Source organism: Hemiscyllium ocellatum, chromosome 26, assembly GCF_020745735.1.
Source record: "Hemiscyllium ocellatum isolate sHemOce1 chromosome 26, sHemOce1.pat.X.cur, whole genome shotgun sequence".
Classification (NCBI taxonomy): domain Eukaryota; kingdom Metazoa; phylum Chordata; class Chondrichthyes; order Orectolobiformes; family Hemiscylliidae; genus Hemiscyllium; species Hemiscyllium ocellatum.
In genome coordinates this window covers 8477457-8493870 of record NC_083426.1, presented here as the reverse complement: position 1 = coordinate 8493870, position 16414 = coordinate 8477457, and the positions used below count along the sequence as shown (strand labels likewise).

At 41.0% G+C, this 16414-nt stretch overlaps 1 protein-coding gene across 4 annotated transcripts in view; it reads right to left on the bottom strand.

Annotated features, from left to right (window-relative positions):
- The window catches only part of rbbp5 (retinoblastoma binding protein 5), a 37795-nt gene that overhangs the window by 19402 nt on the left and 1979 nt on the right, over window positions 1-16414 (bottom strand). For all 4 annotated transcript variants that reach the window (XM_060845325.1, XM_060845327.1, XM_060845326.1 and 1 more), the window contains exons 2-9: window positions 12970-12995; window positions 11881-12053; window positions 8899-9039; window positions 7020-7182; window positions 6018-6127; window positions 3287-3406; window positions 2189-2342; window positions 409-480 (exon numbers count right to left, since the gene is read on the bottom strand). In XM_060845325.1, coding sequence (XP_060701308.1) covers window positions 409-480; window positions 2189-2342; window positions 3287-3406; window positions 6018-6127; window positions 7020-7182; window positions 8899-9039; window positions 11881-12053; window positions 12970-12995 — 959 coding nt within the window. The remainder of the gene's footprint in view (window positions 1-408; window positions 481-2188; window positions 2343-3286; window positions 3407-6017; window positions 6128-7019; window positions 7183-8898; window positions 9040-11880; window positions 12054-12969; window positions 12996-16414) is intronic.

The following is a 16414-nucleotide window of genomic DNA, read 5'->3' as shown; positions in this document are numbered from 1 at the left end:
CTGACTGGGTTTGGCCAACAACTGATATTAAACTGCTTTCCAAATTAATTAGCCGAAGAAAGAAAAGTACCACGAGGTGAGCCAACCAGAGCCGTGATAGGACAACACATTAAATATATTTATTCATTTTTTAACATATCCACTCAAAAGATTCACATAGCTGTTTCTTTCACTCCACACTGGGGTTTTGTAACCACGGGATATGCTTTTATATCTCTTCCCAATGACTGTGCCACAGATAGGTGCGTGTGTCTAGGCACCAAATCTAGAATGGTCTAGAATTTAATCTGATACACAGATGCCAGCTTTCAGGAATAGTTAATTTGGTGCAGACATCTGTCATCTGGTGATTGTTATTCAGATTCAGGAGCCTTGCCTTAGAGACATAAAGTCAACCCTGGCACTTACCACTTGGTTCTGAGCCCAAATAGACACGACTCCACTGGATATCGAGGCTATGATCGGTCGGACAGGGTGCCACTAAAGCAGAAATTTTAAAAGGGAAAGAAAGAAAGTTAGTCTTGCGTTTTAAGTATAAGATGTCCGGTTTTCTGAACAGAATATGGCCAACTCCAAAAATTAATTAAGAGTCAAATATTACATGGGAGACTTGCATTTTAATGTTTGCAATACACACTACCCACCACTGCTGAAACACATATTGGGAATCTGACTGACAGCAAGTAATCAATGGCCAAAGAGGTTGTAGAAGACATTCAGAAGTCATACATCTCTTAATTTACTTTTCATAATTGGAGTAAGCTGTTCTAAAACATCACTTGCAAATAACCATGAATAAACAGCTAAGCTTTATTCTTAGAAAACCTACAGAAGACTGAGTGGGAAGGACTTCTCCGGAGCATAAACCCTCACACAGAGCAATTCGACTGAATGACCTCATTCTGTGTCAGAAACAATGAAAACTAAAGACATTCTCTAAATTCAAAACTGAATGCCTGTTTTTTTTTGTCACACCTGGTACGTCTCCAGTGACACTACCAACGTGTCGAAGACCAGGCGTGGAAGGAACCAAGAAGTTGGCGGCTGGTTACGCAGCAAGGCCCAGAATGTACATGGGAACATGCAAATTAGGAACAGAAGAAAATCCCCAGCTGCTCAAACCCAGTCCAACATTCAAACTCTTGGCTGATCTGATTACAGATTCAATTCCATAGTCACACCCACTCAAGGCCCGAAAACCTTCAACTCCCTTATTAATTGATCCATTTCCACATTAAAAATACTCAGTCACCCTGCTTCCACCAAGCTGCTGGAAACAACTTTGAAAACTCAGGATTCTCACAGAAACAAAATTCTCCTCATTTATGTCTTAAGGGGAAGGTGCTTTATTTTTAAACTCAATCTTAAGTAAAGCAATGAGTGAGAGATTGACTGACTGGTAGGAGAGCACAGAGCATAATGTGGGCTACGTATGAAAAACTGCAAGTCTAAGGACAAGGAAGGGAGAGGTTAGGGCTAAACCGCTGCTGTCGAGAGTGTGGTACGGCAAAAGCACAGCGCAGATTCTCCTGCTCCTCGGATGCTGCCTAACCTGCTGTGGCTTTTCCAGCATCACACTCTTGACTCTGATCTCCAGCATCTGCAGTCCTCACTTTCTCCTAAACCACTCCTAAATTAGCACTGCCTTACAATTTATCTCCTTCTAGATTCATTGGTGTGTGAATGTGGAGAACAGAATGCCAAAATTCCTTATTCCAGTTATCTGATCCTTTCTCAGTTACCTGCAACAGAAGCTTGCGCGCAAAGCTTCAAACGCCCATGACCCAAAGATCGAAGATCACAGAATTATTACAGCTCAGGAAGGCATGGGTGTTCAAGGCTTGACTGCAGACAATACATGCGTTGACAATTATTCAAATAATCCCTCTGTAAACGACCAGAGGCCCACCCTAAATCGTAAAATTTAACCAAAGTAAAGTAAAGTCATCAGAAAAAGACAAGGAGGACAATTTTTGGACAGAGTAGGGGTTAAGGGTTTTGGCAGGAAAGTAGAGTTGAGGTTGAAGATCAGTAATAATCTACACTGAATGGTGGAGAAAGAGACATAGCTTACTCCTATTTCAGTGACCTTGAAGAACGCCTAGGATCACTCAACTAGAATCAGAAGAACTCAGTAAATTAGAGTCTGCCAGTGATTAAAACTAATTAGCCACAAGTGGTCACTTACTGCTACATCCAACAACAGCTCTCCTCGGGTGCCATGAAGAATCTTCACCAAGTTTCCAATGCTTTTCTCCCACATGTAGAGCGCGTGCTGCCGTGCTGATCCAGCACAGATGTACTCCCCATCACCAGAGAAACAACATTTCTTCCAGGGAGTCCTGAGGTTGAGACAAAGTATTAGGTCACAGATTAAAAAAAAACAAAAAAAACAGAAAGAATCATTCATTCCCAGTAAACACGTTAAAGGCAACTCAGCAACGCTCACTGAACAAATGCTTTCTGATTTCCACAAATGAGAAGCTTTAATCCAGTGAATTAAATCAGGATTATCTCTGTGCTTTTTCATAATTAAACATCAGCAAAAGAAATTGCTTTGCAAAGTGGATATCTGATTATAATTCTTTTCAATAAAAACCCATTAGAGACAATAAGACCATAAGAAATAGTAATGGAAGTAAGGCCATTCAATCATGGCTGATGGGCATTTCAACGCCGCTGACCCGCACTCTCTCCGTATCCCTTATTCATTCATTCTCCCTTTTTGTTGGTGAATTCACAATCTATTAAATTAACCATTAACTGGTGATCTGGCACTTTGAGAGATTCCAGTCATTCTCCTCAGCCTCAGCATTGTGAAAATGCTCAGGCCAAGAGCAACATAACCACTGATGATCCCGCTAACTGCTATGTCTGTACCACACAGAGTTATGACGTTGTTACAGTTTCTAACTAGGTAGTGGTGCAGTGGAGATGTTATCCAGAGGTCCAGTTAAGTACCTGCTGAAACTGGTTTAAACCCCACTGTAGCTGCTGGTGAAATTTAAATTCAATTAATAAATTTAGAATCGAAAGCGAGTCTCAGGAATGATGACCATGCAAACACTTGTCAATTGTCATATAAACCATATCTTTCAGGAAAGGAAATCTGCTGTCACCATCTACTTTAGCCTACATGTGACTTCAGACTTTTAACTGCCCTCTGAAATGGCCAGCAAGCTTTCCAAGGATAATTGGGGATGATCAACAAATGCCGGTCATGCCAAAAGCACACACGTTCCAGGAAAACATAATTTTAAAAGTAGTAGTTTATTCAAATACTGACCTGTTCACCAAGTCCTGCAGCTTCTGCATTGGTTCGGGCTCCCCATCTCGCCCACATGTCAAGATCTCCCGACCGTCATATACTCGGATGATTCTGTCTGCTGTGTTTATTAGAAAGCAGCTACCGAGACACAGAGAGAATAGTTTAGCGAAGAAGTACCCACTACCACATTCAGGCAGAGTGAAGTAACTAGGTGGCGCTTGCTAGCACAGAAACAAAATGCAGTGAGATGCAGCTAATGATTGTTCGTTGGCAAGAGATGTTGAAGGTGAAAAAGAAGGTCAAAGATGATGTCTTTCACTTGTTTCATGAGGCTTTAGGTCAGAAGGGAAGAGGAAGTTTTTAAAGCAGCGAACTGAATACTTTGAGAGCTTGAGTAAATGCTAGATCAGGTTTACTCTCTACGACAGCCCAAAGAGAAATATAATTTTTAATACTTAAATGCAAAATAAACTTCCTTTTAAAAATTTTTGCATTTTTAAAAAAATGAAAAGACAGAACATTTGGAAGTGTGGAGCAAGAACAAGGTTCAAAATAAGCAAGGAGTTGGAAAAACTCAACCTTCAAAGAGTCATAGGGTCATACAGCATGGAATCAGACCCTTCGGTCCAACTCATTCATGCTAACCTGATAGCCTAAATTAATCTAGTCTCCATTTGCCAGCATTTATCCCATATCCCTCTAAACCCTCCAAGTTCACATACCCACCCAGATGCCTTTTATATGTTGTAATTGTACCGGCCTCCACCACTTCTTCTGACAGCTCAGTCCATACACATACCACTCTCTGCTGAATAAAGGCTGGAATATCCAGTCATGAGGTGTGACCAGTGAAAGAAAAGCATCCACCCTATGTGTGGGAGAAAGAATCTGTGAGGAGCTGCTTCTCCAGATCATAGATTCTTGTCTCTCCCATGCTCAGTGCTTCAGTTCTCCAATCACAGGTTCCCTCTCTACTGAAGAGAACCCTAAAAATAGAAATGAAGGAGGGGATGCCACTACATCGATAATAACGGAGTCAATGAGGGGAAGAATAGCAACTCTGAATACCAAGTAGTAGTCCGATAGAAAATGTCAATAAGAGCTATTGAAAAAGATATATTTAGACCATTGCGTAAGATAATGTCTTTGGTGTTTTTGACACTGAAAAATTAACCTACTGCTCAGGTTACTCATCCATCGATTGTGCAAGTCACAATTATTCCCAAATGTTCACATGATGGAAGATTTTCTACCCTCTATCTCAGTGACTGCATTACAACCTGGTCCAAATATGGATAAAAGAGCTGAACTTCAGAGAAAAAGTGAGAGTGACTGTCCTCAAAATGCAGGTAGTAATTAATCAAATGGAGCATCAAGGAGCCCTATCAATACCGGAGTCTGAGGGAACCGAGGGAAAAGCCCTCTGCTGCTTGGGGTCAAACCAAACACACAGGAAGATATTTGTGGTTGTTGGAGATCAATCACCTCAGATCCTAGACACCTCTGCAGTAGTTCCTCAGAGCAAGTGTTCTCAGCTCAACCACCGTCAGCTGCTTTACCCTCCATCATAAGACCCAGAGGTGGGAATGTTCGTTGAAGATTGCACTATGTTCAGCACTACTTACCACTCCGCAGATACAGAAGCAGTCTGTACCCAAATGCAGCAAGGTTTGGACAACACTCGAGCTTGGGCTGATAAATGGCAAGTAACATTACTGCCACATAACTGCCAGGCAATCACCATCTCCAACAAGAGCAAATTGAACCATCATTCCTTGACATTCAATGGCACTACCATCACGGAATCTCTCACTGTTAACATTCTGGGAGGTTACCACTGGGTCAGAAACTTGAACTTAACAAGCCAAATAAATATTATGGCTACAAGTGCTGATCACAGATTAGGCATCTTGAAGTGAGTAACGCATCTCCTGACTCCTCAAAGCCTGTCCACCATTTACAAGGCACAAGTCAGCAGTGTAACAGAATACACTCCACTGGCCTGAAAGAGTGCAACTCCAACAACACTCAAGAAATTCAGCATCAGCTATGACGAGTAGCCTGCCTGAGTTAGCAGCATAAGCACCACCTTCAAAATTCACTTCTGCAAACACCATCTACTCAATAAGAAACAGGGACGGGCAATAATGCAGGCTCCATGTCTCAACAATGAATAAAAAACACAAGTGTACAGGGTGGCTGTGTGTGCCAAGCAAAAGATGCACTGAAGCAACTCGCCAATACATCTCAGACAGCATTTTTCAAACCTGTAACATCTAACAACTAGAAGGACAAAAGCAACAGATACATGGGACCCTACCATGTGAATGTATCCCTTCAAACCAAATATTGACCTACTTAAAACTGTGTAGCCCTTCCTGTTGCTTGGTCAATATCATAGAACTCTCCCCCAGCAGTACTGCAGGTATATCTACCCATGCAGGGCAGTAGTTCAAGAAAGCAAGTCATTACCACCACCTTCTAAAGAGCAATTAGGTGGTGGTGGTCAGGCAGAGGGAGTGAGATAGAGTGTGATAGAGTGTGTGATAGAGTGTGAGAGAGAGAGAGAGAGAGAGAGAGAGAGAAAACTAAACAGAGGAAATAAAAACACAAATCTGAGGACTCTGCAAAGCAACACAAGTGGTGCAATACCCATTCTGATCACTCACTGATTCAGACTCATACCACTGAGTGAAAACATAGCTCATTCTAAACTCCCTGAAAAATGTGTGAATCAATAAAAACTCACCTCCCTTTCCTCGCAAATTCGATAGATTTGATCGCCGTGGTGTTACTAGTGCCTGTTGTGACTCTGAATGAGGCTACCAGATCTTGTGAATCAGTCTTTAGAACTAAGATCTGAAAATACAAGGCGCATTTTAGCATTATCAACAAAAATAAGAAAAACAAGAATTGAGTAATGTCACAGGGGTCAACACGTGCCCTAAATGGTAGGATCTTAGCTCTCCCTGCCACTGACTAGTGATATACAGGAACATTACAAACGTGAGGCATGTTAGCCAATCACAGATCCAAAAAACAGAAAATTCTGTTCAAATGAAAAAACATTTAAACACAAACATCAATGTGTTTCTCTTCAGGAGGAGGGGACTCCATGAACGTTAACATCCTCAATAACAATGGAGCAAGTTTATGGGATCAGAAGCTTAGAGCAATAAGTGTCCTGGGTTTGATCTTCACGCAATGCTGATTTAGTCAAAGACACCACTAAGGGGCATTACAGCTCGACTCAGTGTTTGTGGGCCAGGGAAATTAATTGAACAAAAAGCATCCAGGAGTTCCAAACCTCACCGTCAGTGTTGGAAAAGCACAAACTTTCTTTCTCTCTCTGCTACTCCTTTCTGTGTTGGTTGACAAGCAGTCACCATTCATCCTTTGGCTTCACCAAAGCAGGATGATGCTGGGGCAAGTCAATGGAGGACTTCCAGCATCTGTGGATCTGTATTCCAGCCACTAGGGGGAGGGTAAAGGCTCAGCTGTGGGAGATTTCTCGATCTTTAATGGTCTGAAGAGCAATGTAGATCAATAGATACAGCCAGTTTTGACAAAGCACTGGATCTTTCGGACATTAGCTCCAAAGTGCTTTACCACGTGAGATTGCACAGAAATAGACTGTAAATAAATGAATCAATTAAATAGATTCATGATTCAGAATTGATACATTTGATCTACCAGTGATACAACTGGAAAACTAGATCAAAGGAACAAGAGATTTTCCTGTAATGCTCACCTTTCCCTTGGCATTCCCTGTGTAAATATATTCTCCTCGTCGGTCAAAAGATGCCACAACATTAAGATCTGAATCATCATCTACAGGTAGAACCACGTGCTTAGAGTCAGAGAGAGTTAATAACACTGGAGCACATTTCATCGGGCAGACAAGGACCCTGTTCCTGTTGATACAATGCAGGTTCAAATCAGTTACAAATATCCATTTAAGGGCTTGTCCTTCATTAGTAAACTGAACTAACCAATGATTAGAACGGAAAAGCCAAGTGGGAGGTTTATTTCTCCCACACAGCTTTATTAAGTGTAATATTATATTGTACTAACACCACTGGCGTAACAGATTGTTATAGAGAAATAGCACTCCAAATGACCAGTTAGCAACTTAGGATCATAACTACCACTCCCACTTTATTGAGCCCGTTACCATTCACTTCTCTTCTCTGGGTCCTCGTGGGGTGCAGCGGCAGTGTCCCGACCCCTGAACTGAGAGGCCCGGGTATAATTCCCACCTACTTCAGAAGTATGTAATTACATCCCTGAACAGGCTGATTAGAAAAAAACGTCACCCCTCCTCTGAGTTCTATTGTGATGCAGTATTAGTGTCACCACCTCTCGGCAAGAAGGGCTGCGCTCAACTCCCACCTGGTCCAGGAGTGTTGCTTAGAAAATATCACATCATCTCTGGACCATCATCTGTTTCTTGCCCCATTGCATCCACATTTCACCTTTGTCATTTGATAGCTTCCACTCTTCAACTTATCACAGACTTCCCTCTTTGTTCCTTCCTCTACCGCTTTAGCCTAATCTCTGTATTTGATAGTAATTTGTTGAATTTTTAACCTCCCATTGTTCTGATCAAAGGGCATTCAAATGATACCTGAATGATTTCTCTTCACAGATGCTGCCAGACCTGGTGAGTATTTCTAGCATTCACTACATTTACTTCAGACTTCAATTTTTTTTCATGGGATGAGGGCGTCTCAGGCTAGACCAGCATTTATTGCCCATCCTTAATTGCCCAGAAGGCAGTCAGAGTTCACCATATGGCTATGAGCTTGGAGTCATATGGAGGCCAGACCAGGAAAGATGGCAGATTTCCTTTCCTCTTTTTTTTAAAAACAATAATAACACTGGCTACATCGTTGTTATTAAACCAAATTTTCTTAAACTCTAGACATTCAGAATATTTGCACTAATTTGCTTTTGACCCGCAGCAACTAGAATTTGGATTCTGTGACACCTGGCAACAAGTTTGTGACGCTGTTGAAGAAGCTGGACAGAGGCTGAGAAGCTCTTTGCAGGGCAGCAGCAGATTCCGAACTGCAATGACCTGGGTTCCTGCTTTATGTCATCCACGAAAGGATAGTGTGCTGCAGAATCAGGAAGTAAAGTCCCCTTTCATTTGTGCAAGGGGGAGAAAGAAAAAAAAACCACTGACTCTGTATAATTTTGTGTTCCCTGTTAAGATTTTGAATGGCAGACGTTCTGATGCAAATACTAAACATGAGAAGTTAACGAGTGTTAAAATGTCAACAATCTGTACAAACAGAGTAACTCAGCCCCAACAAAGCAGTGCCTGGCATTCAAAGTGGATATTTCCCACAACTGCTACCCTATGGATCAATCACACTCATTACTTTACATGCAAAATTAGGGACACGTATCTCTCACCCACCCAAAAGTGGGTTGCATTTACCTAAACCCATGTTACATTGGGAAGCTGGTCTTTAAAATTCCTAAGCTTTCAAATTTCAGAGAGGAGTGTAAACAGAAAAGTTAGAAAAATTAACTTTCATAGCCCCAAGTGGACTAAAGATTTTAAATTTACTGCAGTCCTGGAAATTTCATTGTAAATCTACACAAACTCTTGGAACACTTACTGATCTCTGGGATGGAACTGCACTTTGAGAACTGGTGAAGGAAATCGGAACCTCTGGTCACAATCTCCAGACAGAACGTCCCACAGCGACACAATGTTATCGGTCGACGCACTGACTAGTTTGTGCCCATCGCGACTCCAACTGTAAAACATGAGGAAAATGCGATTATTTTTTAAAAATGTAATCTCCACAGGATGTGGACATCACTCAATGCATTTGAGAAAGTGGTGGCAGCTTCTGAAACTGCTGCGTTTGTTGTAGGATAATATAGGGGGCTATAAAGGAGAGAGTTTGACTCAGCAACGGTGAACGAACAACAACATATTTTCAAGTCAAGTTGGTGTAAATTATGTAACATGTTAGAGGTGTAAATACATTGATAGTTTTTATAATGTATGCTTTTTCTTTCTAACTTAATGCATGCCATTGCATCCTCAGCAATTGTGGCCACAATAGGGAACACTGAAACACACAGAAATCAAAATCAACTGTCTGCCAGCTAAAAGGAAAAGGTCAAGGCTGTTGGTGTATGAATGAATAGGGCCATATGCAACTCTTCCCAGTAAAAGCTAAAGAAATGGACCCAAAGAGATAAAACATAATGGGTGGCATGACTAAAGGCACATGTGCACCAAATCTGCAGTTAAAAACAAAATCAAGTAAAAATGTTGTGAATAAATATGATTCACCATTACAGACACAAACTCTTGGAATATTTACCAGTTGGAACTGAAATTTAAAAGAGGAAGGAGAACTGGAACAGTGGGACTGCACTTCCACCTTCTGGGTGAAAGACAGAAGTGCAGTTACTCTCAAAATAATCTGGGAGTATAAATAGCAGCAACTGAAGAACAAAAATCAGATGAGGGAAAAAGAATGGGGTGGAATGGGGGGGCTCTTTCAGCATCAATAAAATAGAGAAAAAATTGAAGTCTTTAATAATTACTTCAATCAATTCCAAACTTGTCACGTCAAATAAAATATATAAGGGTGGTGCGCATATGGAATGAGCTGCCTGAGGAAGTGGTAGAGGTGGGTACGATTACAGCATTTAAGAAATATTTGAACAGGTCAATGAATAGGAAAGGTTTCCAGATAAATGGGCCAAATGCAGGCAAAACAGGACCAGTTCAGTTTAGAAAACCTGGTCAGCTTGAACAAGTTGGGCTGATGGGCCTGTGTCCATGCTGTTTGAACCTATAAAATTTATGATGCACTGCACTATTAAGAAACTGGTATTTGAAAAGAGGAGAGTTTGCATTCAGGACATAGAGGAGGGCACTAAGGAGGCTGGTGATTCTAAGCAACAACCTCATGAATCAGTATTTGAATACCTGCTTCTTCTTGCCTATGTAAAATGACTGATGCAAAAAACAATTGTAAGCTCCAGCTGCACAGTACGTTCATTTTGGATTGCAGTAGCGCCAGAGAAAGTAATTCAGGCTTTATCGGATGATGTAGATTAGTCATTGAAGTGGGAAAACAAAGACAAATCAAATCTAAACACTGACAAGTTCAGAACATTGTGTTTTATGAAGAATGAATGAGCAAAGACATTGGCAAAAGAATTACAATAAAGAAGTTTGAAAGGGACTGATAAAAGACCTATTAGTTCTATCAGACTTTATACAAGATTTACAGAGGAACACGCAGTTGTTCGGTGAGCTGGATTGTGTAGTTTGAGTGTGGAGAGCTCAGCCCATTCAGTAATGCATTTGTTAGGCTCCACTTTGAATCCATGCAATTCTGACATTTCACTCTGGGGCAGATGTGTATCAGTAAATGTGTGAAAAACAGAAGAATGTCCTGAATGTAAAAACAGTGATGAGTTTCAAAACAGGCTATTGAAGGTTCCACTTCAAGTCCAGAGGAAGGAACAGACATCTTACAGAATATGAGAAGTATTTAATGGTGCAGTTAGGCGATTACAGAATATTAGAGCAGACCATCAGAATGAAATTATTCAAATGAATTAAAAGTCAACTTAGAACAGATCTTGAAATAAAATCCTCCCCTATTAGGGGACAAGTGTTTGCAATGATTAGGTTGCTAACTTCAAAGAACCACCGGACGCTTGCTTCTCAAGAGCAGATATATGTAACCAATCTGTTCAGACAGGTTATTTCACGCCTCTGGTAGAGTTGGGATTTAAACCCAGATTTAGCGACACCATTATTGTGCCACAAGAAACCTCTATGTTCTTAAGAGTAGATTTGATGGGAGACTGCATCAGGAAGTTTGAGACAGGTAAGAAGACTGGCATTACAACTGTATTCAGCTGTAGCTCACTTCTGGTCAGATCTCTGAAACTTTAGCAGCTGAAGGAGAAAACTTAGACTTGCTTTGCATTTCCCAAATTTTCAGTTTCTCTTTCAAATTTCCAACATTCCATCTTTCTTTCTGGGCTCACAGCCAGTGAACTCTGAGGGGCCACACAGATGTTACAACCATCTGCAAAACACTAAACTCAAGCAGGGTACAACGCTCTGTCATCAATGGCTAGTTACCAGCCTACTGACATGGTATTCTTTCAATCTCAAAGATTGAGATACCCATTCCCACCTCACCAGCAACAACAGAGACGTACACTATTCCTTGATGAAGACCAGAGTGGACGATAGTGGGAAAAGCTGATGCTCAGCAGAATCAGAAACCAAAAGTTTCCAAGCTTGGTCCCTAGCTTGTATAAAGTCAAACTCTCAGCCAAAGGTACAGGTGCATGAAAACTTAGCTGACAGACCTGTCACTACAGAAGGAAAAATGGACTCTTAACCTTGTTGGAACATGTGAACTGAGGCCAGCTGGCCCCTCCCCCACACTCAGCGTTTAGCGGCTACCTGAGAACATAATGGCTAGCAGCTGTACCTCAACATGCAGTCAACTCAAACTTGGAGGTGAACAACTTGCAAAATGTGTTTTGGTTTTTAAAATATAGACACATAAGTACACATCCACAAACACACATACAGGTTCATCAATTACCATAATGAACAAACTGGATGGATGTGTGCGCTGATGATTTTGGCAATACCCCTCGTCAGGAAGTCCCAAATGACAATGCGACCGTCGTTACACCCCACAGCAAGCAAGGTACCCCACCTGTTAAAGGTACAGGTGAGGGCCATGCTGATACAGTCCAGAGTTCCATCCGCCTCCTGCAAAAATAAACTACGTCACATCCAGAGAAGAACAGCGTTGCATTATATACAACAATTTGCATTCACATAGCTCCTTTAATACAGTAAATCCATCACAAGGTGATTCAAATGAGTACTGACAGTAAGCCATTATAATTATTAGGACTGAGGAATAATAGCTTAATCAAAGGGTCTGGTTTGAGGAGCACTTTAAAAAGGAAGGGCAGAGGTTAAAGGTATAGTGAGGCAATTTCACAGCTTAAGGCAGCACTTCACAAATCTTGTCCCACTGTGATCCCACTCAAGATTTGAAAATTGAGACACCCCTCAGCAGGAACTAAAAGAGTGGTTTTAGTGGGGGGGGGCTCTGTGAGATCAGAGCCCTGGTACAGAAGCAGTACCACTGTTATAACTCGATTAGAAACCCCAGAGGCCACTGCCACCTCAGAGCTCAGGACCCTGAAATTTCAGCTCGTAACCATGCTCAGGGTCCTAATCTCCATTTTGGGAAACTCTGGTTTCAGGCTGAGGCAACTAAAACTAAAGCCACTAGCTGAGGTGCAGAGGGAATTGGTGCTGCACACAATCCCAGAATTGCAGGAAAGCAGAGTCCTCAGTGGGTTGAAGAATGTTTGACAGTTAGTGAGGGGCAAGGTAACAGAGGGATTTAACAAACACAGATCGGAATTATAAAACTCAAACTCTGCCAAATCGGCAGCTAATTTTAGTTACTGAGATTTTTTTTGAGAGCCAAGATACATTCAAAGACGCAGAGACTGTTGGTTGGAACGCTAGCCAGGAGAATATTAGAATACTCAAAACTGGACATAACAAAACCAATGATGTGAATTTCATCAACAGATGGAATAAGGCAGGATAAGGGTCAAGCAACTTTACAAATGTGCAGTTTGACACAAAACGTTTTCAAACCTACCTCTGGGTAGTTCTGTCCAAAGGACTCTGTTTAAAAGAAATGGAAACATCAATTTAGACACTAGGTCTTGAGAACGATGTAGTCTCATTGAAGTAAAACAAAGAACCGTGCATGCTAAAGATTCCAAACAAAAACAGAAATTGTTGGAGGAAATCAGCAGATCTGCCTGCATCTGTGGTGACAGAAAGCAGAGGCAATGTTTCAAGTCCACTGTCCCTTCTTCAGAACATTGGACTCAAAATGTTAACTCTGTTTATCCACAGATGCTGCCAGACCTGCTGAGTTTCTCCAGGAATTTCTGTCTTAGCTTGCAATCGTACTGAACTGTCTCAATATATACAGCAGATATAAATGTTCATATCTTCATCTTAAAAGGATATTCTTCCAGACCACAACACCCACCTAGCAGGACATACACATTCACCATTTGGCCTACTGTTCTTATATTTGTTCCTGGTTTTCACTATCATTCTGTACAGTTTTCTCTGAGTTTATATACATTTACCTTCCTGAATATCCCTATTGAATTTGCTCCCACCATGCTGTCAGAATTGGACATTGCAAAGCTCCACAGTCACCATCCACTGTAAGGCCAACAAAAACATTCTCTTCAAGAAAATGAACAGCCTTCCTGCAAACTCCGCCACTGAAGGTGACAGTTCAAGGCTGTAAACTCCAGCTTTAAGCACGGATCCTTGTTCTGAGCATCTCAAGACAAAATACCTCACGTCCGATGTTGATTCACAACGCCACACATTTCCATTTAACACACAGGTTCAGGGGACTGAGGCAGCAGCATTCAGAGAGTTAGTACAAACACGATAGACTGATTAACCTCCTCGTGCTGTGATTCTATGCATTGGATTATGGGGGAGTTCTTTGATAAACTAATTAAGTAATAACAAATATTGAGGAACCAGCAACTCAGCAGCAGTGGGAGAACCCCAGACCAACAGCATCTGCTATTAATCGGAGGAATAATTCAATCGTTTCATACATTATTAATTTTTTAAAAAGTATTTATTCACAGCCTCACAGGACGTGGTTGATGTTCATTTCCACTTGCCCTTGAGAAGCTGGTGATGAGACACCATTTTGAACTATGACAGGCAAGTAGTATAGATACACCCCAGACCATGTAGGAAAGGAACTCCAGGACTTTGACTCAATGAAGGAATGGCAATACAGGTCTAAAATAGGATGGTGTGTAGCTCAGAGAAAAACTTGCAGGTGGTGGTGTTTCCAAGCATCTGCTGACCTGGTTCTTTTAGAATGAGTGAGAATATTGGTTTGACAGAGAAGCTACTGACAGAGAAGCCTCAGTGAGTTGCTTCAGAATATCTTGTCAATCAAACAGGACACGATGCTGGATCATGTCAAGCTTTTCAAATGGTACAGTGGCTGCACATTCCACATTTCAACTGCGCCTCATACCAGGAGGTCTGCTGTCATGGTATATCACACTTGACTATTTTGTGCCATCCTCACACAGTCACTGAAATGCATCGGTAACTGCAATGACATCAAACTAAATCTACATCAATCCCTCATTCTCAATCACCAGAGCTTTACAACTCTGATCAAATAGTGACATCTCTTTTCTTGTTGTCATTTTTTAAAGCATTATTTATGCTCCTGCAATTCCAAACACCTTTTCATTTGTCTGTGTATGAATTTTGAACAGACCTCCTAGCAGTGTGAAGAAGTTGTGAAATTTTTATATATATATTTCAAAGGTCTCCATTTCTTCCACACGCACTTATTCCCATTTCTGAGTAAAACAGAGAAAGAAATGAAAGTAGCATCTTTTGAGTTTTTTCCTGGTTACTAACTTATTCTTCATCTTCACAAAATTACTTCTAAATATCTCTGTCCTTCTTCCAATTTCTGTATATCTGCCATCCTCTGTTATCACATGTCCCAAATAGACAAACTTATCTGTCTGTTCCGGTGGGAATACATTCCTTTCAATCTTCATTCTAACTTCTGCTAATTTATTCATTTCACTTAAGATTTAATTTTCTTTTTGGTGTTCATACTCAATCCACATTCTAAATTACATTTAACTTGAACTGTGATATTTTCCCAATTCTGCAAGTAACATAGCATTATGAGCATGCAGCCAGTTTATACTCTTGCCTTCTATCTGTGGCTCTGAGTATTTGTTCTGTGTACAGATTGAATGTCTGCAAGAATGCACAGCATTGTGATACACCTCTCTTCACTTGAGGCATACTGGAGTGCACTTCGTTCAGCCTGATGTTCGCTATTCGGTCACATTACAAGCTCTGAATAAATCGCCCATTTTACTGGCAATGTCACACATTTCAGCAACATGTCTATTAACTTTTGGTGATAAAGACGATTGATAGCATTTTCATAGTCTAAATCTAGACCATATTTGATCAATCTCTGCTTTGAATGTGCTTTTTTTTCTAATATAGTTTTCAAGATAAGCTTATAAAATGACATTACAAAGTTATAATTCTAAAATGTTACACTCCATTGCTTTGGTGATCTTAAACTTAAATGAGAAATATCACTTGGAATGGATCCTGTGTGTGTATTTGATCACAAATTTCTGTTACCGCTTCTAACTCGGTTACTTCAAGGGCTTTTAGTTTAGATGTTCTGTTGTTACTTCTTCTATGTCTGGAGCATTTCCTGGATTGATCAATTTTAAACCATCTTGATTTTTATGTACCACTTGCAAAAGTTCTCATTTCCTTTCTATCTGTCAAAGATTTCACCTTCTGGTGTATAACTCTCTTTGTGATTTCTTTACAACTTCAATACTACTTCATATACTGCATTAGACCATTTCTGCTCAGCTTGCCGACACATGTTCTATGTTTTATTTTCAATTTCGTCAGACTAGTGTGCTGCTTTCCTTTTCATTTTTATCATCATTGTATCTTATTGGTCATCCACTCCTTGTCTCCATTTTTCCCCTTTCTTTCTCCATCTTGCAACAGTTTCTTTGCAGTGTGTTGGATGTTCTATTCTGTGGTTTTCCACTTATTCTCTATTTCTTCTTCTATGAGCAATTCTTGCTCAAATGCCTCAATCCTGAAACATTCTTACCCATTTTTAAACACAAGTTTTACACTTCAAAATGCGAATGCTGACCATAAATTGCTGTGGGATAGCTCGAGGTCATGAACAGCGCTCTGACCATCCAACTTACCACTGCCAACTCCTCGCCTTCCCCCTTTCACCCTCCTCCACCCCCCCAACACCCAATCTCTCCCATTACCCCTCAAAGACCAGCCTCTCGTTATGCCTAAAACAGCCCTCCACTCACCCCCTCCCCTCCTGCCAGTTACACCTCTCCCCTACCTCCACTTACCTTACCCTCACTCCAATTACTCCCTCAGTTCCCTCCACACCTCATACTTCGCTCACTTACCCTTTCCTTCCACTCTCCTCCATGAATCCAGTTGTC